We start from the raw sequence: 25,042 nt of genomic DNA on the forward strand, positions 1-25,042 counted from the left end.
TGGATAGAAGTAAACTACTTTATTGCCATCTAGTGTGCAGATGTATGTATTACATAGGCTGAGTAAACCAAATACAGTAGGGTTTTTACAGCACATTTTAAAACCTCAATACTTCATGTATATGACCTTAAAGTTGCACAAAAGCATTTCAGTAGAGAGTTCAATAGAGAATTCAGACTACACCAATGTGATATATGTATAGTCAGTGTCACCTTTTACATAACAGGAAGAATAGGAAGGCTCAGGAGTTGATGATGTAAACAGGATTACATTTATTTAAAGTCTGATCACATCCGTAAGAAAAAGCTGTCGTGACTCTTGTGGAGCTCAGTTGAAGTGATACTGTACGGAAATGGGCTTCATTTATCATTTCTGCAGCATGATGTGCTTTTTCCTGCTCTCTCCTCGGTACAAGCCTTCGTCTGTGGGGTTTGGGCTCAGAGTCCTGGGCCTCCAGCAAATATGAGCTCCAGGGCAGCCTGGATGTCACCATCTGTGGCCTGCAGCGCCCTCAGCATCAGCTCCTCATCCTGGATCCCCATGTCCCTGAGCTGCTGCATCTGGGACTGCCATCGGCCCTGGCAAAACAAAAACATATTCACTGCATAAGTCTTTCAACAAAAGACTCTAGAGTCTAAAGCACCAATCGCTCTCACTCCTGCCTCGTTTTAGCTCTGCACAAACAATGTTACAGCTGCAGTGTTCAACTTACACCACAGAAAAATCAAGATAAACAGGCCAGTTATTATTTCTTATTATATATTTGATATTTCATCGTATGTTTACTCCTGTGAATTGAAAATGTGGGATTTAGTGTGTGAGTCTGCAGCCTCACCTGCAGAGCAGACATGTTGGAGGCTTGCAGGGCTTGCTGTAGAGCCTGGCTGAAGAGATCGTTGCTGACTGGGGTCCCTGCTGGCATTGGGGCTACACTACTGGAGGGGTCCGCCTAAATCAAAGACACAATGACAGAAAAGAAAAACAAAGGATCAGTGCATTCATCTGCAGTAATGGAGCCAAGTTTTGAGGCAGATATGTTTTTAATACATAGAAATGTCTTTAAAGTGTCACATTTGAATCTTAAATTTATTCTACATCAGTTCAGTAGTTTTTCCAGGTGTAAATAAATCTCACCTGGCTTGAAGTGGTTGGAGTGACCGCACTGCTGTCAGGAGTGCTGGCGAGGGCCAAAGCCGTCGCCAGCTCGCTCTGTGTTATTGGTCGAGGGCCTGTCGCTCCGCTGTGGCTCAGAGAGACTGGACGCATTCCCGTCGAGCCTCCTGCTCTGCTGGACGGACCTGCTGGGCTCCCCTGTTACGCACATGTAGACAAAGAAATATATTAAAGCCTGTCATCGGTTTTCCTGTCCATGATATCTGATGTTGAGCATCAAGCAGAGTGACTCACAGACTGGATATCATCCTCATCGTCAGACATGCCCTCAAACATGAAGCCACCTGTCAGATAAAAGTAATTATTTGTACATTTGTGATGAAAAAACAACAAAAGCCGATTCATAAAAATGGATCTAAAACACGAGAAAGAACACGGAACAAGAAGTAAACGACAATATAAGTGAAACAGTTCACAGCATATGAAAGACTTTCCACCCTCCTGGCTCACCTGGCATGTCACTGTAAGAACTGGTAGAGACGTTGCGAGAAGAGCTGGCGCTGGACTGCGTGGGCATACTGCCCGCCACAGAGTGCAGGACCAGGATGATGGCATTGACGAGGGCTGGGTGCGAACTGATCAACCTATGAAGCACAGCGGAAAAGCATAGGTGTGAACTGAAATGATCACGTCATTTAAACACTTGTTTGGAGAAGAAAAGCCACACTCACACATCCAGCATGTTCGGGTCTGTGAACTGCACGAAGAGGTCTTTGTCTTGGAGCACCCCTGAATGAGAAAGGGTGTTGGGGAAATGTTACTAGTTGTATATTTGCATTGCTCGATGAGACGGCATGACAGTATTTCTTAGACTCAGCAGGTCTTACCTAAGGCCACTGGGTCTGACCTGAGCCCTGGTGTGGCCACAATGATCTGATCCAGAGACTCTTTATTTGTCAGCATTTTATACACCTAAGTACAGGGAAAAGACAGAGTCCTATTTGTTGATGCATACACACATGAATCAAACCTGAACCCCCAAACCATCATGTTTGAATCTGCTGCGTCTGTCTAAACATTCGTACAGAGCAAAAACCCCCAATGCGCTCCTGCATTCTGCGACCTTGTGACCTTTTGAAAGTGCTTAAGGCACGAGAAAGTTAACAAAGCCTAATAGAAGCAGCTTATTGCCTTTGCAGAAAGCAGTGGATGAAGGTCTGAGCATTGTGCTACTCGACATCGACTGAAAAGAACTGCAACAGCACTACAAAGTGTGTGTCTTCTACTCACTGAGTCTCTGTAGGCAGAGTTGAGAGAGTGAAGAGCAGCATGAAATACCCTGAACTCCCTGGCTGCAGCCGATCTGTTCACAGGCTCTAAAGGAGGAGAAGAAGAAGAAGAAGAAGAAGAAGAAGAAGAAGAAGAAGAAGAAGAAGAAGACACATTCAGATTCAGACTTTCAGCTTCAGCTGCAGCGTGTCAGTGAACATCACACAGACCTGGACAGCTCTCTGGCTCTGCCCATGTCTTTTTCAGGATGTGAACGGTGGATCCCGGCTGAATCCCGCAGGCATCCAGTGTTAGGTCATCCTTCAGCTTCCGCCCACAGTGGACCAGCTCTGATAGGAAACATGAACAGAGAACAAAGAAACAACCACAGCCTTTATTTACCTGCAGGACAGTGGAGGACAGACAGAAACATTTCATTCACAGCTAATTGATCATGGTCAAACGCCACAGCCGGAGCAGACCTATGAGTTCAGGGTCTGGGATGGAGTCTGGAAACTGCGCTGCCACGAGCTGCTTTAAAGTGGCGACCCTGTATCCTCCCGGTGAAACGTCCCCCGGCATCATCTCTGGGAAGTGGAAGATGGATTTGGGCTGATCCACCAGCTTCAAAGACAGCTGCCAATCCGAAGAAGCCATCTCTACCTTTTACACAGACGAAAACGCAGCCTTAACAAGGTGTTTGTTCCGTTCCCCATACTACATAAAATAAACGTTTTAGACGAATAACACAATAATTTTTTAGAGGACGGGTTCGGGACAAAACGCTGTAGCTTCATATTTGTCTTACTGACATGTAAAGTTACGTTAGCAAACCTGGTAGCCGGTTAGCGTTTGCTTAAAAAAAAAATCCCGATTTGCTGAACTAAACGTGAGTTATTCATATAGTATTACTGATTTAGAACAATCCATTGATAATATTAAAGAAATGTCAAACAGAAACGCCAGGACAAGTGCACTCTTTATGAAAAATACCGCACACTCACCATTTTATTGTTGACATTCGACTCACTTCCTGGTTTTAGTCACGTGGTGTAAGAGACGTTTAAGTCCGTGGCCAAACAAAGGAGCTTTTACTTCTCTGTGCCGTGTATTTCTTACCATTGGAAATCTTACAATTTGTCCCTCCTCTCTCTCATATCTCAAGACAAGTAAAATTCAAATCACTGCCTCATGTCTACACCACAAGCCTGTGTCCATACGCCTCGTTTGTTTTAAAAGTAAAAAAAATCCACGTTTGTCACATACTGCACATCACAGGTCCCCAATTGATTTTCCTGCTGCACATTTTCCAAAGCCGTGTCATGTCTTGGCCAAACGTGATTCCAGACAGCAACTCTATGGTCTGCATGTCTCATTTTCGGCCACATCAGTCACACATCTAAAGAAAGGTGTAACTATCAGGCGAATTTATTCTTTCAAAGTGTAGCCTATAAAGCCCACAAATACATGCCAATAACAGGCAACGGCATGAAAAAAAAGTGTTCTAATTTGCACCGACCTGTCCTAAACAGAACTTGTAAAATAGCTGCAAATACTATTATTTGAATATAAAGGAGTCATATGCTTGTGTGTATATTACAGATAAATGTGTTATCTACTGCGCAGGCTGCAGTGAGACGTTTAAGGACCATATGATAAATCAGTGCGTTACATCGATGAAAGTAATTGGCGTGCCCACAGACCAGGGCAGAGTGAGTAACACAGTCTACAGAGGGTGGTAAGAAAACGTAGACTCCGGTGAGTTCACAAATGGTTAATCTGGGGGTCGGGACTCTCGAGGCTCTTTCCCCCCTCGGCATGACATCACTGCTGGACAAAGCAGCAGCAAGGAGTGGTTTTCTGGAAGAGACCCGTCCCAAACCAATGGAACAAACCCACACTGTCTGAAAACCATACTGTAGCTTTATCCACCAAAACAAAGTGTCACCGCGTCGGCAGCAGACCCGCCAGTGCTTTTGTCTGTTAGAGGAATGAACTCTGGAAAATAACATCGGCTGAGCTGCTCAGAGAAAACAGTCCCCGCCGCTGGATGGTTGGTGTGTTTTAAGTTTCGTCCTCCTGACATGGTAAGCTTTAAGAAACTGCGTATGCGAGCAGAGCGCGAGCGGACAGACGTATGATGATACGTAGGCTAATGATAGAAAAAGATGTCTGTTAACTTTTATTTGTTGAGACGAGCAACAGCTGGCGGGGAGAGGGAGAAGCCCAGGGAACCAGGGCAGGGCAGCTGGCTCTCAGAGTTGGCTCTCCTTACTGGCATGTGTTCGTTTCTTTCTTTCTTCTTCTTCTTCTTCTTTTTTTTTTTAGTTTTAAGACAAGGCAGAGGCCTGCTAAGCTACAGTTTACTCTTTCATACATTGAGCGAGGACCACTTATGAATGAAACGGACTGCGCCCCCATCTGACAGAAAGGCAATACTGCATCCCTGCTTTTAATCAGTGACGGCAACTTCCATGACCCCAAAATACAGACCTAAAAGTAACAGCGTTTATATTTACAGACAGTTTCTGTCACTGAGATCAGGTGTCAGTCATTTCCTCTATATATCCTCACTCAATGCTCTAACTTATTCTGTTGTCCGTACAACTATATGTACTGTGTGTGTATGTATATAACTGAGGAATTGTGTTTTCATGTAGGGAAGTGTTGTTTCCTTATTCTGTCTGTCCTCTTTTTGTGGATGGAGCGAACTGTACCAGGATAGGCCAGGTCACAGGGGTTCCCAGCCTGAGGTTCGAGACCCAACAAGGGGTCATAAGACAAATCTGAGAGGTCAGGATGACAGAAAAGTGGAGGGAAAAACACTGTACTGCTCCACGTTTTCATTCTTTCCACAAATGTTTGTTTCCTTTTCCTCATGGATTACTGGAAAATCTGACCTCTGAAAGTTACGGAGAAAAGGGACAGAACTCTTTGGCTGAACTAGTCACAGCCAGAGGACAAATGAAACCAAGAACAAGGGGTTGCATGTAGGCATTCCTTGGTTTTTAAGGGGTCACCAGAGAGAAATGTAAAGAACCCTCAGACGAGCAGCTGTACTTGGGGCTGCGGTGAGGATGTTGCCTGGCCTCATTCAGCCCTTATCACATGATAGTTCAGCTGTGCTCTGCTGGCAGGTACAGCTTCCTGTGGGATGTAGGAGGATATGCTATGTTCCATTCTGACAACTTGTCTAGGAAATGATTTCTGATATGGTGGCGAGATAATGATGTTATTCGACATTGTGCAGGATTCTCTACTACATTTTTTTAGCCATGGATGTGGTTGCAGTTTGTTACAGCAGGCAGTTCATAATATTATTTCATCCCCATATTAATGCATATATGTGTCAAGCTGCTAAGATAAAGGTTACACTAAATTGGCTTCTGTTACAAAGGCAGGATGTTGGAGTACCTGTCACGTTGCATACTGATCCGGTACACTCTTCTGGTCTTGAGAAGACTCACGCCCTGTAGTTGTCACTGCCTCACTTGCTAATTATCAGTCAGATAAAAATATACAGTCTAGTTCTCTTGCCTATTATTGGATTTCTGTATAAGTCTAATGTAGGGCCTAGTGTGAACTGTAAATGAGAGTTTCAGTAATTATAGAGACAGCTGGCAAGTAAAACTTTCATACAACGTCTGAGCCATAAAACGTTCTTGAAGTTTATGGAGCTCTTCTTTATTCAGTTTGGCGAGCTAATGTGTAATTTGACTGAGTAATGCATTAATTGACTTGACTACTACAGGGAGCATTTCCCCGCTTGAAGTGGATCCAGTCATCCCCGAAGACGGCTTGCTAAATTCTCACCGCTGCTGCCATATAGATTTGAAAGGCTCGCTTTCATCCCATGATGCGGTCCTCGGTGGGACCGGTGTCTTCCAGGTTGGAAACGTCCCTATCATCAAGGGTTGAGCGGTTCCCAATGGTTTGAGGAGCTTGGCGGTGATACCAGCCATATGCCAACGAGACATTTGAGCCCAGAAGGTCAGTTAGGTTGACAGTATGAGAAGTGTTTCAGACCGGCCTTGTCGTCCAGGAGAAGAGTGGACTCAGAGAGCGGCGGTGTCAGTAAAAAGACAAACTGTGAGAGGTGTCACAGATTCCTTGAAAGAATACCGCAATGGTACAATGACTGTGGCAAAATTGTAAATCTTAATGTCCTGTGATACTTCAAGAATCATTTCCCTTTCCTTTGACCTCAGTGAGAAGCCTAATAACCCTTAGCGCCGTGTCAAAATGAAATACACTGGTGATTATTGCTCAAAAGCTGCCGACCGTTAAAAGAAATTCAAGACATTTAGACTGTCAAACAGTCTTTCAGTGACCATTTCTTTTCCATTTTAATGGCCTTCCTTTTAGAGAGCACCATTATTAGTTAATTCCATGAACAGCATTGAAATCTGAATAAAGAGTTGGTCATAGTTTTGATTCATTGGTGTAATATTCTGATGGATAACACAGCTTTTTTTTTTTTTGTAATACAGCCTTCTACGGTTAAAGTTTATTGTGCCATTATGTTCCCCAGGTTGCTACTTTAAAGTGTGGTCAGCTTGTTTTGGTGCCTGACGTTGAGATGAATCATTAAAGTTAAATTGTGAAAAGAAAGGAGGAAAAAAAGCGTTTGCATGCTGGCATGGGGTCACTTTAGTGCTTGAGTCATTCAGTAAAAAAAGCCTTTGATGGCTTCCTGGTGTCTGCACAACACAGACAGAGTCAGACTGTGGTTTGGTGTGTTGGCACATCTCTGTTCATGCTGTCCTCAGGAAAGCTAACAGATATGTTGACAGAAATCTTGCCCTTTTGGAGAGGGTGGCTGTGATGTGTCTGCTCTTTTCTTCGGTGGATATACATTCCCATTTCTGAGAGTGTGTGAGTGCATATTCCCCACCTCTGAGGGAGATTCACACAGTGTTCCAAGCGTCTCTTTTGAGTTGGCCTGTGGCTGACGAGTGCCTTCTGAAGGTCCAGAGAGCGAGTGGTGAGTGTGCTGCTGTTATGGAAAATTTGTGATGAAGCTGCACTCCTGCCCACATCCTCTCTGCTGAAACCATAAATGGAGCCTCATGGGAAAAGTTTTGGTGAAGCCATGAGGTGGAGCTACAGCTGACGGCGATATCAAAATCATTCATAGCAGAACACCATGAATGATCTGCTACCTGCCTCCATCCAATTTAAATGTATGTCTGTATGTCCAAAAGTCTGCTGAGCTTATAATTGTAGGTTATTATTAGAGTTTTCTTTTTCTTCTCCTTTCTCTCTGATTTGAAAACCTTAGTAAAGGTGGATGAATATTAAAAAGAAAGAAATCTCATCTTTCCTGGTGCAGCAGCAATCTGAAGAAGCCAACCATCTCTAGCTTTGCTCACATAATACAGGTGTTAATGTGTTTTTCTATTTAGCTTGTGAGACAGCTATGTTTAACACTGTCCACGCTCATGAACGCAGACACAGAAATAAACCCAACACATGTATTGTGTGATCTGCAAAGCTTAGAGGAGTGAAAATGGAACGTTATGCTGCCAAACTAAACTGATTAACCCGACATGCTGCAACTCGTTCGGCTGCACTCTTTAGACAGTGGTGGTGGTAATTCACCGTTTTGTTGTTGAAGGAACTAAAGGAGAGAGAGAAGAGGAGATTTGATCATTATGATGCTTCACTGTGGATGGAGTGGACAGACAAGATTTTCACTCGTAAGCAGCAGTTACACTTTATGACACTTTATTAGGTACACCTGTACAATGTAATGCAATCCAATACAACTGCTCCACCATAATACCTATATGATGTCTGTAATGTTTTTTTTTTTAGGCTGTCAGAGGAGATTTAGTGTGACATTGTTTCTTAGCAGAATATTAGAAACACCTCTTAATATAATGCAGTGCAGTACATTACCACCTTCAACTATGACCTCAATAATAAACATATAATTGAATTTCCACATTTCTGACCATGTCAACAAAAAACTGAACATTGCAATCTTTGTAAAGAGACACGTTATGACAGAGTTGTTGTATTGAACTGCATTAGGTTGTGCAGGTGTACCTAATAAAGTGGCCACTGGGTGTCTATACAAGCGAGTGTGCGGATGACTCATAAAGCACGGCCAGTTCTTTAATTGAAAGTGTCGCACTATGGGGAGCTGTTACTTGCGTTTTGTCACGTGTGCTGCTCATCTTTAATGCCAGCCTTAAAATAAGTCTGTTTAGCTTCGCTTGACTTCCCCATATTTGGGTATTTGTGGGAAAAGAGGAATAGAGAGAATGGGCAGATACGAGGACGTGGATAAATCACCATGAGGAAGTGAGTGTGAAGAAACAGGAAGCAGACCTGTGTGTCCTTTCCCTTGTGTACTAAGACATAATGCAAATGAAGAATCAGGAAATGACAGGAAGCAAAATGTTGTTTTGATTGTTGCTGTGGTTTTGCATTCATACCTGAAGACCTGCAACAAGCAAACATGGACACCGTGAGTCTGATGTAGTGAATGGTGCTGCACTGTTCTTCACATCAGTGGAAAAAATCGTACCTCTGCTTTTTTTTTCTAAACCGCAAAAACAAGAAGTTTGTCTCAACAAATACACATACAAATAGTGACCTCTGCCGATCTCTCTCAGATGTATATCTCATAAATATTTCATGCATGGTAGAGTGGAAGTGGATGGGGAGGGGATAGTTTTGTCTGTCTCTGTTCACTCCAAAAGTAGTGTTTTCCCTCTGGAAAGTAGAGAGAATGACTTGGCTGTTTCCTGTCAACTTTGGAAGTCCCCATTTGTCATCAGAGCTCCACTCCCTCCTCAAAGAGAAAAGCCTTGAGCAGGCCAGAGAAAAGACTGCAATAGTCACCTTCAGACATACTTTCAGATAAGTTTGTAGGTCACAAAAATGATTCTAGACTTTCAAATGGCCTTTATTTCATGAAATATGTTGGCTTGTGTCGAACTCCATCCACCTGCGAGACCAAACAAGCTAAAACAAAGACAAAGAAAAGACTTTGTGTCACTTTATAATCACCCTTCTGTCCACACGTCTTCTTATTTTGCTGTACTGCTGTGTTCTGTGTCATCATCCTCCTCCTCAGACATCTTGTGTTCTTTCCCCTGCAGCGCTGTGTCTGAAGAAGTTGACCTGCAGTTTGAATCCACCCTGGAAGACCATGCTGTCCATCCTGCTGCCCGCAATGCTGGCCGTCCAAGCTATAGGTGGGTGTCTCCCCTGCCTCTGCCCTGCCATTAGATCCGAGTCACCGCAGTGGGAAATGCCACTTTCTGTTAAACAATACGCCCTGCAGGCCCTATTAGTCTTTCCCCTTCAAAGGCTTCACTGAGCAAAACAACAGTTCAAATGAGGCTACTCCCAAAAAGTGATGTGCCAATAGCTGCAAAGTTATAAACCCTCCCTGTTTAAACTCTCATCCATCCAGACGAGCTGACAGAGAACATATTCTTATTTATACAGACATCCTACCTCAGGGAATAAAAAGACATTTTTCACAGGAATTCCCATAAGTTTTTACAGGGTTACAACTCTATGCTATGGGGGTGTTTCTTTTATATTTCTCTTATTAGTCAGCTTGTAAAGCAGAATGGCTTTGACCTTTTACAGACAGGTGAGGAGCAGAACTCGGGGCGAGGGTGAGGCCCTCCATGAAAATTGCTACGAGTGCAGTTTGTCTGCTGTGACTCAGGGAGTGTGGTGTGGAAGTCATCCTCTGATATTTATAACACATGGAAGCAGGGTGGTGGTTGATGTTGCAACTGAGGATTCATAACTCACGCACTCAAAAGTTTTACTTCACTGGAAATGGCGCTCCAAGAAAAACTTGTGTCATCATAAAAAAAGAGACAAATAGCTGGTGCAGGCTTGATAATGTCTCACGACACGGTAAATAAAAGAAGGGAGGTGAGCGTGTCGGAAGGGGGATCGACGTGCGTGTATTTGAACGCATCCTTTTCCCGGTCGGCGTGTGCGGCTGACATATAATGTAAATGAAATTTGCTAGTTTATGATGTTCCTTTATATGAATGTATAGCCTGAAGAAGAGGGAGGAAGGCAGCTCTGAACGGTTCCTCTGCGTGCTCAAAATGGGCTCGGCGTGCTTTGGCGAACCCGCAAAGTTCACAGAGAACTTTCATCGTCCAAAACGGCGTCTTTTACTGAGAGTTATTTTTCACCTTTCTGCTCTCTGGTTGAGCTGACACAACCTCCTATCGGCCATCAGTGGCACATTTCAGTCTTGACTCAGTGGACCTAAGTGTCTTCAGTGGTTCATTAGGGACCTATTCTCTCCCAGCATAAATGGGCCTGCGGCCTGCTCATTACTGGCTGTGTGGCATCCACTGCCTAACTCGCTCCTCTCACCAGGAGGGAAGAGGAGGAGGAGGTGTCGGGGACTGATGGAGCTCTTTAACTCACGGGTAATGGGCTATTGTAGCTCACACAATGATTCCGTTTCTCTCTGCTAACTGGAGCGCTAAGTGAATTAGTTGGAGTCTAGTTTGATGCTATACTGTCCACATGTAAGAGCGCGTGATGAGACAAAAACACTGCATGCTCCCTTTGTGCAGCTTGTTTGATTTAGTGTCATGTAATTCCAGCGGCTTCAAAGAGAGTTTCAGGTGCATTTCAGAAACACACGGACAAATTCAATCTTACTTATTTTTAATTCTCTGTTAATTAGGATATTGAGTGCAGTGGCATGTAGTTGATAACATTGTGGGATGACAAATTAATGCTCAGTCTTTCTATTTTTTACCAGTGGAGGACAACAGTAATTATCTGAGTAACTAATTAAAGGTCAGCTTGGTTGCCTTTGATTTCCTATAAAGAGCCATGTTTTGCTTCTATTGCCCACACAAGCAGAAACCCTACAGACTTGTGTAATTATACGAGCGGCTGTGTATGCGTGTATCCGTGTGCGTGTCTGTGTTGATATGATACAGGGTCCCCTCAGTCTCCAGGTCCCTTGCTGGGATTACTGGCTGTAATCTTCCTTGTATTCAGCCGTGTCATTGCTCGATAACTTCAGCAAGTGGCCATATCAGTAGACGCGATTACACCTTGTGGTCCCTGCCAACACACTTCCTATCACGAGAACAATATTTGTGGAAGAAAAACACAAGGACAAGCACATGACAGCACTGTCATCTCAACGCAGTAACATTGCCTCTGTAGCTCCCAGCTGTATCCTGACTCAGTAGTCAGATGATGGATCATTCTCTGTGAAACCTTTCCCTGATGTTACTCATACAGCACTGCACAGCTGTTGTGTCACTGCAGCCGTGAAGAGGCTTGTCTGTGCGAGGTTGTTGTTTTTGTGCTTAAATGCGCTATTGAGGAAGCAGAAGTGGGCAAAATTTGCTACACCATCCCAGTCTGGCGTTGACCCTCGACCTTACTGGTTGCTTGTAGTCGCTAAGGCTTGTTTTTACTGCGCTCATTATAACCCATCCTGGTTCTAAATGTCAGCAAAATGCATAAAATGTCAATGTATATGTACAGTAATGACTGAGGCACAACAGTAGCCGCGTACAGTAACATCCTTGGCTCACTCCAGCACAGCACACAGCAGTGTCAGCCAGTGGCAGAGCTAACAGGAGGCTGTCTAACTAATTGCTTGTTGTTGTCATACTCTCTGTTCAGTTAGCACAGCCACTAAGCTGCCAGACCTCGGCGAGTGCAGCTCTTAGCACCCAAACAATGAAAGAGAATTTTATTCATGCAAATGCAGAAATGGAAAGCTGACCCGATTTCACTCTCAGTGATGGGAGCTCCAAGGTAATTCAAATTAATTAGCATAATTGGATAGATTGCATCTATCGTAGTCGGCAGGCGCACATTATGGCAGGGCTCAGGAGCGTGAAAATAGCCCGCTCATGCCTGCATCTCTGGTGTACTTTTTAAAGGTCTGCTAACTATGAATGCCCTCTTCCTGTCCTCCTTTTCTCTTCACAGCAATTGATTCTGCAGAGAGGGGACACTTTAGCCTGTGCAGAAATTCAATTTAGGGTTATTACCCCATATCAGTGATGTTCTTGCTAATTTGATTGCGTCCAGTGAAGTATCCTTTTAAAAACAATCGAGGACAGGCTCAACAAAGATTGGTTTCGCCGCAATGCATACATAATGACCAGTCTCCGTTGGCCTGCCTCCGTCTCACCATTTCCCAGCTCGTCTTTTCTCACAGTGAGCTCGTTCAAACAGAGTGCATTACAAGCACCTCATGATTATTTCAACAAGTCCTAAAAATGCTGCCTTGTGGGATCGTTAAAAAATTGATATGGTTAATACGCCGAGATTGCAGTTCTGGAGGGGAAGAGGGGGCCTGGAGCCATATGTGGGTCTTCTGTGTGCCTAGTGGGCTGTGATGAATGGGTTGAACGGATGCTGATCTGTGCTTGGAAAGCATCACGGCGACTGACTTGCTGAGGAAGCAAACCAGCAGCTGACACGGGGAGACACCTACATAACCCCAGGGTGTTGTCTCCGTGAAGTGGCGGTGGTGATGTCAGACACTGGGGAGGGGGGGGGGGCTCTGTCATCAAGACAACGCGCAGCTGGCGACACACTGACCCTTGCTTAACCTTGCGTCACTCCTGGTGCATGAAACCATGAATCAGCAGAGGATATGAAACCTGTGAAAGAGCCAAAAAAAATTCATTTCATTTCATTTCACAGCAGATATAAAACACCTGCCTCATCAGAGGGATCAGACAGAAAAGCCTTTGTCTTTCTCATCAAGCCTTTATGCCTCTTCTGTAATGATGGCCAGAGTGAATGTACGCATCAGTGTAGCCTGCCATTTTTAGAAATTACCTGCACTCAAGCCAGATCTGACCCCGCGAGCCTCCTGTTACCTTGGGGTGCTTCCTCTTCCACCAGCCCTCTCCTTTCCATCCCCAGCCTCCTGCTCATCAAAAGCTCTCTGTCTCTGAGGCTTGTAAGGCAGAAGCCTGCCCTTATCTGCCCGCTGTTCTTCAGCCGGCACTATTATCTGACTGCCAGAGCCCATTAACAGGTTATTGACGGGATATGAGATGGCATACATCTATGAAGGAAGCAAGACAGAGGGAGCGGAGATAGGGGGCAAGAAAGAGGGCGAAAGAAGAGAAAATAGCACAATAGTGACTCCCATCTTGATTTATGACATTGCTGAAAATAAGCAAGCTTGTCTTGCCTATCTGCCATCACCTGTATCTCTGCCTGACTGAGGGCACTCACACTCCATGATGAGTTCCTGGAGCAAAAATGGGAAAGGAAGAGATTATGCTCAGAGCTTAATGTTGAAAGTGACCCCTTTACACCGCAGACGGCTTTAAGTCTCGCTTAATCTTATCCATATTGTGGCTCTTTCACTGAGGGGCCATTTGAAAAGTGCTGCTCAAGACACACACTCTTTTTTTTTTTTTTTTTTTCAGATTGCTAATTTCCAACCAAATCATGCTATGCACATACTGCTGCCTTAATGTTTTTCCAGATGCTAATTTTTTTTGAATGGACATCTACATCTGCTCCTGACAGCGTGAAATCAAAAGCTAGCTTTCCCCTCAGACTTTTACAGGGATTGGTTATATCATAAGAATAATCGGTATGAAAGGGCTCACAGATCCTTTGAGCAAAATCCTTTGATGTTCAGGTGGTGCAAAATGTCCAGAATGAAAATGTGTTGAGCTGCAGTTATGTTCAACAACAGAGGGGGGCAGCGTTGTAAAAGCATATTTCTCCTGCTTGTCTTCTTGCCCGACTAAACCCCACTGTCATTGCAGTCTGTTAGTATTGCACCTGTTTACTTTGCTGTGTCAATATTGCCCCCTCCAGTGCTGGTGCTTGATTGTCTTTATTTATGGAATCGTATGAATATTTTCTCCCGTGTCATATGTTTCAGCAGGGTTTTCACACAGATTGTGAGGTCCTGCTAATCTTTGCGTGGCTGGAGTTTGTATTGAACTGAGTCAAGCTGCATGAAGTGGCATTGCTTATTGAACTGAAAGGCCCTGAATTGGTATCAGTGTGTGAGTGCACGAGTGCTGGACGTCAACATATGAACCACATCGGAAGTCAGTGAATTGCGAAAGAAATCCTTGCAGTTAGCTGCAGAAAATACTGTCGGGAACAATAAGGCAACTCTGTGTGTGTGTGTGTGTGTGTGTGTGTGGATATGTATTACTCATGTTGTTGGGACATAAATCTGTTTACATAGTACATTGTGGGGACTCGTCCTCCTTTTGGGGACAAAACACAAGCCACCATAACATAATGCATAACATAAGGTGAAGACTTGGATTAAGGTTAAGTTTAGGTTAAGTTAAAAGAGAGGTGGTGCACATCCCGAGGGTGTAGCTCGTGGTGCATAGGTAAAATTATATAAAACTCCTCTAAATGTAAAATATTCTTCTAAAACTCTTAAAACGTACCATTATCATCCCCTCATCCTCCTCCTGGTGAGAAGTTCAGCTCATATTCCTCCGCTAACAAAGGCACTTTCATACCTGTTGTAGAAATGTGAATGCCAACGTTTTATTCCAGCTGCCTTTATGGGTGGGGGGAATAAAACAGTGATCCTAGCCTCTCCTCTTCACCATGCTGCAGGTCTACCAAGGATGGTGTTGTTGTATTGTTGCTAATGAGCTATTGGCCCCCTGCAATGGAGAATTGGGTTTGTAGACAGTAGACAGAGGGATCAGGTTGATGTGGGGTTTGGTATTTGGTGTGGAGGTGTTTAAGTCTATACTGAAGTTGGGTTAGGGTAAATCTCCAGGATATTAATATAAGTCAATGCAATGTCCTCTGTGTGTGTGTGTGTGGGCCTGACCACCTGTGCACTCGCGCTGTGTGTTTGTGTATGTGACTGTTGCTGGTCATGCTGATGGGAACCTCTCTGCTCCAGAGCAGCTTTGTAACAGTGTCTCCATTGTAGTGTCTCGTGTCCAATTTCTCAGACAGTGTGTTGCTGTGGAGCTGTCAGGAGTCATACAGGTGTGGAATATCAATGTGTACTCTGGCCTTTGGGTGTCTGTTTCTGCATGAAATTGTGTGTAGGAGGATGTGTATATGTGTGCGTACATGGATGCAGTTTGGATTTTATTGATACTGAGACCACAGATGCTGCTTATTAATACCAGTGCTGACTAATGCTTGTACCTGTTTCCTTTTCTGACGGCACAGTGGAAGACGGGTCCATTGTATGACATGTCTTCTAATCACCTCAATTAATAAGCTTCTACAGAAGATGTTTTGGTGCAGAACCATTCCCCTCTAGCGTAAGTATAATTAGTTTTTTGAAATGCGGTGCATTTTTGTCCCAGAAGAGACAGGCTGATAGAATTCTGCAATGATCAACAGATTGATACAGCTCACTGCTACTGGAGCATGCCGTGGCTCTAGCTGGGCTTGTGTCTATGGATATAAATTAAGGATGATCAAAAGGATGATTTCAGCCTCTGAGAAAGATATAGTTTTGCTGTTTCACACTTTTTCTCAACTTCTCACAATTAAATTGGTTTCATTTGAGTATCACACCCACAGCCCCTTTTTTAGGCTTGAAATGTGGCTGCAGAAAGTTTGATTTCATGTCAGTTCTTGGGTTCCAATTGTGACCAGTTTTCACAGTGGGGAAAAGGCAGCAAATGACCATAAAAAGTCTTGCAGCATAATCCACTTCTCTGTCGTCCATCTGTGTCCTCAGTATGTTCCAAATAGGCAGATTTTTGCCAAAATCCTCCTAAATGCACGATTTCCATCTCAGTCCTAACAAGTTGTATTTCATGACAATAGTCAAATAGTCCCCCCCCCCCACTTAACGTGCTGTTAAGCTCAATGTCTATTGGAATTGTTGGTGTGTTAATGCTGCACTGTAAGGAAATGTGAGGGAAAATATGTGACAGGTATTTTACATCTGACCAATCAGCAGCCAGTAGCTAATTTGGCACTGCTTCTCCAATATCATCCCTAGCTCTGTGCACACATGTGTGTTTATTTGAAACTGTGTGTGTGCCAAGGTCAGCCATTTGGTGACTCACTTTTCAGGCTGCAGGATAAGAAGTTAAAAAAAGAAAAAAAAAAAAAGATCAGCGTAAAATGAGTGAACAGGATGACGATTTCTGCACAGGCGGCTGTGCCACACGTGCACGTTTGTGAGTGACGGGACAAGTTTGCAGTTAACGTTCCACACTTGGTGTTTAGAAAGTTTTATTTGCATTATTGCACATTCATTGTGGCTGTATCAGTATTACTTCTGTGAGTTACTTTGTGGTCTGTAAATTCAGATTTTAGCTGGATGCTTACTTCTGTAGGGCACTTCATGCCATATATGAGCCCATTTTGGCTAGTTTTGCAGCTTTTCTATGCATTCATTTTTGTCTTGGTTTAGTACCTTTCAACACATGCTCCAGATGAATGCGATTGACTTCATTAATTTAGTGTCCCAGTAAGTCATGCTGCAAAACCTGAGGCCTGGAACTAGCATACTGTAGTGACATGTATTGATGTTATTTTCACAGTTTCCTTGAGGATACATTGTAATGTCTTGCATGAGAAAGGCCTGTTATAGCTTTACTGTTCTAAGTGTACTTAAAAAGACAACCGTCTCTCTGAAATGAACCTCACTTCACATAATGACTATTCAGTTTACGCTGACATTATAATCCTATGCATTTATATAGTAATGTAGAGAAAATCTCAAGTGCATCGTAACCTCTAATATCATCTGTTCAAAATAAATGTAAGCTTATTTAATAGTAAAACCAACACAGGTATGATCTGTTTTCTTTAAGGTGTGCACATTATTTAATTATATCTATAGATAGATAACGAGATAATCCCATTCCAGTTATCTGATTTCATGCATACACATACATACAGTACATACTGTCTTTTGAAGTGCATGTGGGTGCATGTATGTGCACTCACCTGCCTGTATCTGACTTCACTGGATGTTATTTACCAATAGCCTTGCTGTCACTGTGCAAGCACCCTCCCCATAAAAGCTGTGATCCTCCTATTTGCTGTTTGCTCGCATCCCACGCTGTCTCCGTCTCACACTCAGCCGCCATGCTCACCTCATGTGCCTAGCTAGCATCAGCTCAGTATACGAATAACACAGTCGAAATCAGCAGCACCCATGCCGTGCACACCTGAGGACAGCATGATGGAAGGAGGTGTTGATAGTGACAAGGTGGTGGGTAGTCTTCAAAGTACAGTGGAGAGCAGTGTGAAGATCACTTGCAGCCTTCTCCAGCCATCCCTGTGCCTCGCTGCTAAGCAGGGCCCGTTGCCAGCGCCGGGGAAGGCTGTAATGAGTTTATTTCATGTCGGCTGTGAAAGTGCCCGTCTCTGTCTCGCAGGCACTCAAACAGAGCTGAGGCCCATAAACACAAAGTGCAGTGTGTAAATCCCCACAGCCTGACGTCTCCCAGCCTGCCCTCTATGGCTTCTGAGCATCTCTTTATCGGGAGGGAGAAGGGAGAGGCAAGATCCCCACTTACCCTCTGAGAAAACACCACAGCTCTGGCTACAAGGTGCAGCCCAGCCCCCTCACCAAAGACCGCTTGTGTTATGATCTTCAACCTCTACTACTTACACTTGTCTCTCCAGAGAATGCATGTGTTTTCATGTCGAGAGCAGATCTGACGATCAAACAGCTACTGCTACTGTACAGACCATGCTGGTTGTTGTGAACAGCAGCAGATCAAAAACGGCCCAGTGCGCGGTGATTCGCTTTGGCTGGTGGTATTTCACCTCTGACAAATAGGACATTAGATGTGTGCTTTCCGTGACGTCAGCCAGCCTGTCCAATCCCCTCCGCTCGTTGCAATGCAAAATGCTCCCCTTGTATTCTCTTTCCAAGTGCGGGTCGGTGTCCCTACACAAGGTCCCTGTGTAGATCCGCGTCCTCCCAGGGCCTTGGAGCGAGTGGTAGGTCGCCGGTTAAAGAAGCAGCGAGTGAAAGGGGAGGAGGATGTAGAATGAGAAAGGGGAGTTTCTATCTCTCTCTCTCTCCGCTCTGACATGGCTTTGGTCCATGTTGAGGGATTAGTGTGCGAGGCTCCACCACAGCCTCTTCCTTGGCTTGTTTCCAGATATTATCTATAAGTGTGAGCTTGACGCCGGCCCCTCTTTCTCTCTGTTTGCCTGCCCCCCCCCCCCCCCCCCCCCCCCTTCCTGTATGGACTCAGTGGTGTGAGTCATCCCAGGCTGCTTGGGGAGTGATTTAATTGCTCTCTCTCCTCCTCCTTCAGCATGCACGTCTCCGAGAGGGCTGTCACTGACCCTCCACTCCTACAAAAAACACCAGCGACCTATTCATTACTGCAAAGGTTGGGCCACCTCCAAAGACAGCAAAAATGCACACTCCAGTAATTTGCTCAGTTATCCCTATTGATGGCGGCACAATACCGCCTGCTCCTGCCATGCTTTGCCCTGATAACTCTCTCTCTATTGTTTGCTGTGCTGTAGCCCAGCCGAGTGAATGTGGGCACAATATGGGGCGATAGAAAACCCCCACAGCACCAGAAGAGCTTTTGTAATCACAGTAAAGGGAAAAACCCTCTGCCGCTTTCACCACAGGGTTCAGAGAATTGTTGTGTGACTGGCACTCGGATGGCATGGAGGCTTTGATTTGCTCCAAGTCAAAATTATGGAGCAGCGTTTTCATTCAAGTCACAGCAATTCCAATGCATGAACCCGTGACACAGGTATGGTGGGCTGTGATAGCAAAGCAGACATTTTTTGCTTTCCAGTTTTATGATGTTTTCTGTTTCCGTTCTTGGTACAACATTAGAGGAAACACATGAAAAATGTATGTTTTGCTTTTATTTTTTATATCGGAATTGTTTAATGATTTAGGTCGAAAATAACATCTCGCAATGTGAGACCCCAACAGCCAGGTTTGATGGGGCATTTTCCTGTCCCATGTCTCTGCACGTGTGAGGCTAGGCAGTAGGTGGCAGTGTTCCTACAGATGAGCAGGTTGGTGGGGGTGTGCTGTGGGGAGGCTACCTTGCTGGGAATGGCTGAATGTGATTGAAAATAGGTCTGCCTTGACTTAACAACACCCAGCCATATATGAATCCTCTCAGATGAAAGACTTGTTTGTTGTTAATAGGGAAGTAATTATTTCACCTCTGCAGCAGTCAAAACTCCTTCATGGCAAAGTTATTCCACACTGACGTTGGCTGTGTGATAGACAGAGCTCAAAAAGGGTGAGGAGGCTAAAATGCCACTGTGATTATAACAATTAGAGAGGATGAGCATAAAGTAGAGTGTATTGCTCCGGGGGCCGACTGCCTTTTTTTCTCCCCTGTGATGCTGATGAGTGTCTCAAAGCTGTATAAAAGCAGACAGGGATCAATGGAGAATGCTGACTACTATGGATGTGCTCTAGACTGCCTGAGATGGCTACTAATCCAGAATGATTATGCAGTGTACTCTTTGCTCTTGGCCTAGTCTAGACAAACAATGCACACAGGCACACACACACACACACACAAATGCACACACACAGCCGCACAGCAAAATCAGCAGCCTTTGAGCTGAGGCATTTGGTAAGAAGTGGAGTCACTTTTCATTCCCACAAAAACACACACTTGAGAGTTTTGCTGCAGTTATACCCCCCTCTCCCCCCAACAGATTTTTTTTAGATTTAACTAACGATTTAACTAAAGCTATACAGATGTTGTTGCTTCCATCGCTGACTTTCAGCGTGCTGAGCCATCGCCGGCAGGCAAAGCCTATAGGAACACAAACAAAATCCTAATGCTTACCTCCAGATCCCTCCTCTTCTTTCTGCTCACCTTCATCCCATCTCACCCGCTCCGTGCTACCATGCTGCACAAACAAAGTGGATGTTTCTGAAGCAGTCACAGAATATATTTCAAAATGCTGCATTGATTTTTTTTCAAAGACATTCAAATTTGAGTAGGTGTCAGTCTGTCACACTTGAACACAGCACACTGAATTAATGCTGTGATTCAGCGAATACTGTATATTTATACTAGAACAGGGCCAAGTAGTATTTACTAATACTGATTATTTTCTATTTTCGACTACCTAGATGACAAACGGATGATGTTTGGCATGTAAGATTGACACAGTGAAGGCTGCAGAGTTGAGATGATTTTGTGTATTTGATATATATTTCTGTGGTTTTCTAACATTCGGCAAAACACACCCTTCTCTAAGTAGGTAAAAACACAGTATTGTCTATATTTTTCTATTCAGGGAGTTTTTTTTTTTTTTTAAATTAACATCACCCATGTCTCCTACCTCCTGTCTTGTAGCTGTGATGGAAGTGCACGTCCCGGAGCAGCCAGTGGTGGCGCTGCATGGCAGGGATGCCACACTCAACTGCTCCTTCAGCGTCACTGCCCCCTTCAACCTGTCTGATCTGACCGTCTTCTGGCAGCTGACAGACACCAAACGCAGTGTGCACGGGTACAGGGAGGGACACGACCAGCTGGCGGACCAGGCCGAGAGCTTCGCCAACCGTACCAGCCTGTTCCCCGCCCAGCTGGGCCTGGGCAACACTTCGCTCCTGTTGAGCAGGGTGATGGTGGCTGATGAAGGCAGCTATACCTGCTTCGTCAGGGTACAGGACTACGGCAGTGCTGCTTTGCTGCTGCAGGTGGCCGGTGAGTCAAGCTGTGATGTCCATGACACGTGTAGAAACAGATGAACACACACATGGACACTTAACACTAGTGGCACACACAGAGTAGACAGTGACATACACAGAAAACACGCTGCCCTAATCAGGGACAGGGCTGCAGAGTAGCCTCAGCCTATATTTATCCTATATACACTCTTTATTTAATACATTACATCTGCTGCATTGTTTTAACATTTTTCCATTTCTCGATTAATCATTTCATGGAGCAAAAATGTCACCAAAAAACACAACCTTAAGCTCACCAGTCGAGACTTTGTAGATTAATGATTAATTAAATAACACAGAAAAATAAGTGGGAGATAAACTGACAACACAATCAATAGTTTGTTGCAGCCCTAAATGTATGTATTCCTTCAGTTATTTCCCCTTTATGCCAGAGTAGAACAAGCAATTTAGTAAAGCACTTCCAGAGAGTTTGGGAATTCACAAGAGACAGGTTTAAAAATTTAAGCAGTGTAAAGAAACATGGGAAGAAGTTTGGTTATTGCCTGCCAGAGAATCAATGTGCAACAGATATAGGGAGATGCAATATAATATTTTACATAATGTCTACATATCTCCACATAGTTAAAGCAAGTATACAAGAGGAGCTTCTCAAATTCTCCCAGAGGCAAAATAATTGCTGGAATCAGACTACATTGTCTTTTGGAGTACAAAAAAAATTCAAGTATTATGGGAGACAGTATGTAAAGAAATTGATGTGTGATGGGCATCAACTGCTCCCTGGCCCACTTTTCTGCTTACTATGAGGTAATGTGGATTCTTTGATGGTACACACAGAAACAGTTCAATTTCTCTTGATGTGGGCGAGAAAGGCTATAATGATGAAAAGGGTTGGACATGATGTTCAACTGTGGAAATCTGATGTTGCCACTTTAGAGAGACAACGCCAACTCATTTTTTGTAAGAAAATGAGAGAAACCACTAAATCCTGTTAATTTAAAAAAAAAAGAAAAAAAGAAAAAAAAAACAGCATTTAAAAAATAAATTAAAGCTTTGAGGCCGGGATATCTTGACTTTTAGTCCCTGATTTGGGCAGTGCTTGAAAAACACTCCTGGGATCCTACATCTCCCATGATGCAAAATGCCAATATCCTTAAAACTCTACGTCCCCAGTGTGTAATGCAGGCTTTCTATAATTTGTCTGTAAGCAAGTTTGGATGACCCTGATGACATCATCAGGGTTAGATTTCTCAGCCTGGACATAAGTCCCCCAGAGCCACATAAAAAATTACTCACAAACACACACACGCGCACACACAGGTTTATCTTGTTAGAGTGCAGGATAATTATAAAGGTCTCAAGAACTAAACAGATGAAAATGAAATGTTGCTTTAAGGATTCATTCTTTGCAGTGTGTTCAATACATCGACTAGATCATGGATAAATGCTGTTTCATTAGCTAATGTTTGAGCCTTTGTTTTACTTTACACTTTGAATTAATTGTATTGAAAGTGATTTGACCTCAACACTTACACACACATATACACTAATAGTATGTAATAAAATGTATTATACGGTTACCAGTGGAGAAGGTGATTCATGATAATTTCTTCTCACAAGACGTAAACAGGTGATAAACTGTTTCCTCAGGGCTGCTGAGCAGCGTTTTTGGTCAATAAGCGCTGATTGTGGTCTCTGTCATGGTCAATATGTGCAGACTTTGATTATTAGCTGTTGTTATGGTCAATCAGCCACCGCTAACATCTTCTCTGCTGTGCGACTATATCGCCCACCTTCACAGCTGAGAGCCTTTTATTTATTTATAATGATCCTGTGTGTCTTTCCTTCCTTTTCCCATATCTATATCTGTTGTGAGATTGTTCCTCTATTCTCCAAGGATGGATGTGCATTAGGCGGTGTTAATGAATAACATTTTTTTCTCCTGGCTCGGCAGAGGGAAAACAATGTCTCCAACAGTGACAAATTGGTTTCATTTTATGTATTAGATTTATAGATGTTCTATTTTTAGCCAGCATTTACAGTTAACATTGTAGACTTCCGTCATGCTGCGCTGGAAGAAAATGAAAGGAGCCCTCGATGGAATTCTGCCTGTCAGTCAAATGGACAGCTGGGGAAGTTAGTGTGCGCCACGCTAAATCTGCCTTTGTGTTGAGGGTCCAAACTTCTTTCATCTCACCCTCAGCACCGCCCCACTGTTTGCTGTGCAATGATTGGTTCTGGGAATACAGCAGCGTCTTTCTCCGCCACCTCTGTACCCCTGTTTTAGCTCAAGGGATTGGAGAAACGTGATTTCAGCTGAGGCTGACGATGCACCCCTCACCTCCACCCCTCCAGGCTCTTTTTCATGCCATAGGCTGAGTCGTCCCAAATCTCTGAGCCTGCCAGTTTTCTCCTGGTGGGCCTGCCCACCTTCGCCTCCCGCCTTGCACCGTATTTCCTTTCTGGGAGTGGCTCAGTGCTTTGGCTCTCCAGAGAGTGCGGCGTTAGAGTGGAGGGATGCAGCATCAGGATGTGCCACAGATGCTGTCTGTGTCTGTGGGATCTTAAGCACTGTGTTATGCTAAGCTCCCTAAATATAATTAAGAATTTAATGGGAATCATGTCAAACAGTTCCCAGGGTGACTCTCACAGCAGAGAATCTAGCTAAAGTCAGTATGTGTCTGCTGCTCCCTTATCCTCTCCCCATCCTCACCCGCCTATACTTACCCCATACCTATTTTTCTCCTCCCTCCCACCCTGAATCCTCACCCCTCCCCTCCGCTGTTGCCATTTTTTCAGCCTCCTACTCCAAGCCTGTAGTGACTTTGGAGACTGAATCCAATCTGCGGCCAGGTGATGAGGTGGCCCTGACTTGTGTGGCCTATGGTGGTTATCCTCAAGCTGACGTGATATGGCAGGATGGGGGCGGACGCAACCTGACGGATAACATCACCAATTCATTGGTGGCCAATGAGGAGGGACTGTTCACTATGACCAGTGTGCTGACAGTCGTTCTGGAGCCCAATAGCACGTACAGCTGCCGACTGATCAATCCACTATTGGGCGAGGAGGGCCACGCCTTTGTCACAATCACAGGTGAGTGTGGGTCTTCATCTCTCATTAAGTAGCTACAGTATAAGTAGCTTTTCTTTCTTTCAGTCAATGTTGTCACCTCCATTCGTAAATAATTATTTTTAGGGCTTTTTAGCCTTTATGATAGAGACAGCTGAAGGTGCGATAGGAAAGGGGGCAGAGAAAGCCGCAGGTGGCAGTCGAACCTGCGGCCACTGCAGAGGACTGACAGCCTCAATACATGGGGTGCACACCCTACCAACTGAGCTATAGGGGCGCCCCTGTCACCTTCATTCTGGTGCAATGTAAACAAGCTAATATTCACTGGCTTCCTGCAGTGTTTGAATGTTACTGGCAAAGACTAATCTTGTTTTCAGTCATGCATGCGTGGTTTCTTATTAAAGTCTTGAATGCTTTCGTGAATCAATCCATCAAATTTTATGCTGCGGAGACTGAACTTTTTACTTTCTAAGTCTCTCCTGCTAAGAGTAACAGTTCAGCTCCAACAAAATGAATGAGAAATAATGAAATGGCCAATTATGGTTCGATAAGCATAACCCATCAGTTCCCGTGCATCATTAAATTAGATCAGTGTGTGATCGTTTCCTTGAGGATAGTCAAATAGCGATTCATTGCATATTTCAAAAGCCAATACAGTGATAAAAGATTGTGCGAGATGGAGTGATTGGTCTCCTTCCAGCTGTTTGCTGGAAATGTTTGCCAACCAGGAAATAGATTGATATGTTTGCCTTTCTCTGATTTTGCGATGTGTTTTTGAGCTGGGTGTGTGACAGTCCCTTTGTGATAGGTCTGATGGTCTGCTCAACCCGCCCACCACCACCCACAGCCCATGCCCCCCTGGTCCTGCTGGTGTACTTTATGTGTTAAGTGCAAGGAGAGTGCCGTGTAAGGTGGGCCAAGGCTGGGTCTCTAATGGGAGCAGCACTGTGTGAAATGGCTCATAAATAAGTAGAT

At 44.2% G+C, this 25,042-nt stretch overlaps 2 protein-coding genes across 2 annotated transcripts in view; one reads left to right on the forward strand and one right to left on the reverse strand.

Annotated features, from left to right (window-relative positions):
• On the reverse strand, positions 1–3,492 carry ubl7b (ubiquitin-like 7b (bone marrow stromal cell-derived)). The gene is made up of 11 exons (XM_076754715.1): positions 3,387–3,492; positions 2,865–3,045; positions 2,613–2,732; positions 2,404–2,489; positions 2,001–2,085; positions 1,845–1,902; positions 1,624–1,757; positions 1,408–1,457; positions 1,135–1,311; positions 836–949; positions 1–578 (listed from the first exon to the last, which is right to left on the reverse strand). The coding sequence occupies exons 1-11, from the start codon at positions 3,387–3,389 to the stop codon at positions 438–440; spliced, it is 1,149 nt and encodes a 382-aa protein (XP_076610830.1). The 5' UTR covers positions 3,390–3,492; the 3' UTR covers positions 1–437.
• Positions 3,493–4,179: 687 nt separating this feature from the next.
• The window catches only part of cd276 (CD276 molecule), a 63,420-nt gene continuing 42,557 nt past the window's right edge, over positions 4,180–25,042 (forward strand). Inside the window, exons 1-4 of the mRNA XM_076754841.1 lie at positions 4,180–4,469; positions 9,495–9,590; positions 20,664–21,014; positions 23,795–24,091. Coding sequence (XP_076610956.1) covers positions 9,545–9,590; positions 20,664–21,014; positions 23,795–24,091 — 694 coding nt within the window. The 5' untranslated portion in view covers positions 4,180–4,469; positions 9,495–9,544. The remainder of the gene's footprint in view (positions 4,470–9,494; positions 9,591–20,663; positions 21,015–23,794; positions 24,092–25,042) is intronic.

Source organism: Chaetodon auriga, chromosome 1 (assembly GCF_051107435.1).
Source record: "Chaetodon auriga isolate fChaAug3 chromosome 1, fChaAug3.hap1, whole genome shotgun sequence".
NCBI lineage: Eukaryota > Metazoa > Chordata > Actinopteri > Chaetodontiformes > Chaetodontidae > Chaetodon > Chaetodon auriga.

Coding starts and splice junctions, on each gene's coding strand:
- ubl7b (XM_076754715.1), bottom strand. Junction 2,490..2,612: donor AGAGCCAGAGAGCTGTCCAG/GTCTGTGTGATG, acceptor CTCCTCCTTTAG/AGCCTGTGAACAGATCGGCT. Junction 1,458..1,623: donor TTCTTACAGTGACATGCCAG/GTGAGCCAGGAG, acceptor TTTATCTGACAG/GTGGCTTCATGTTTGAGGGC.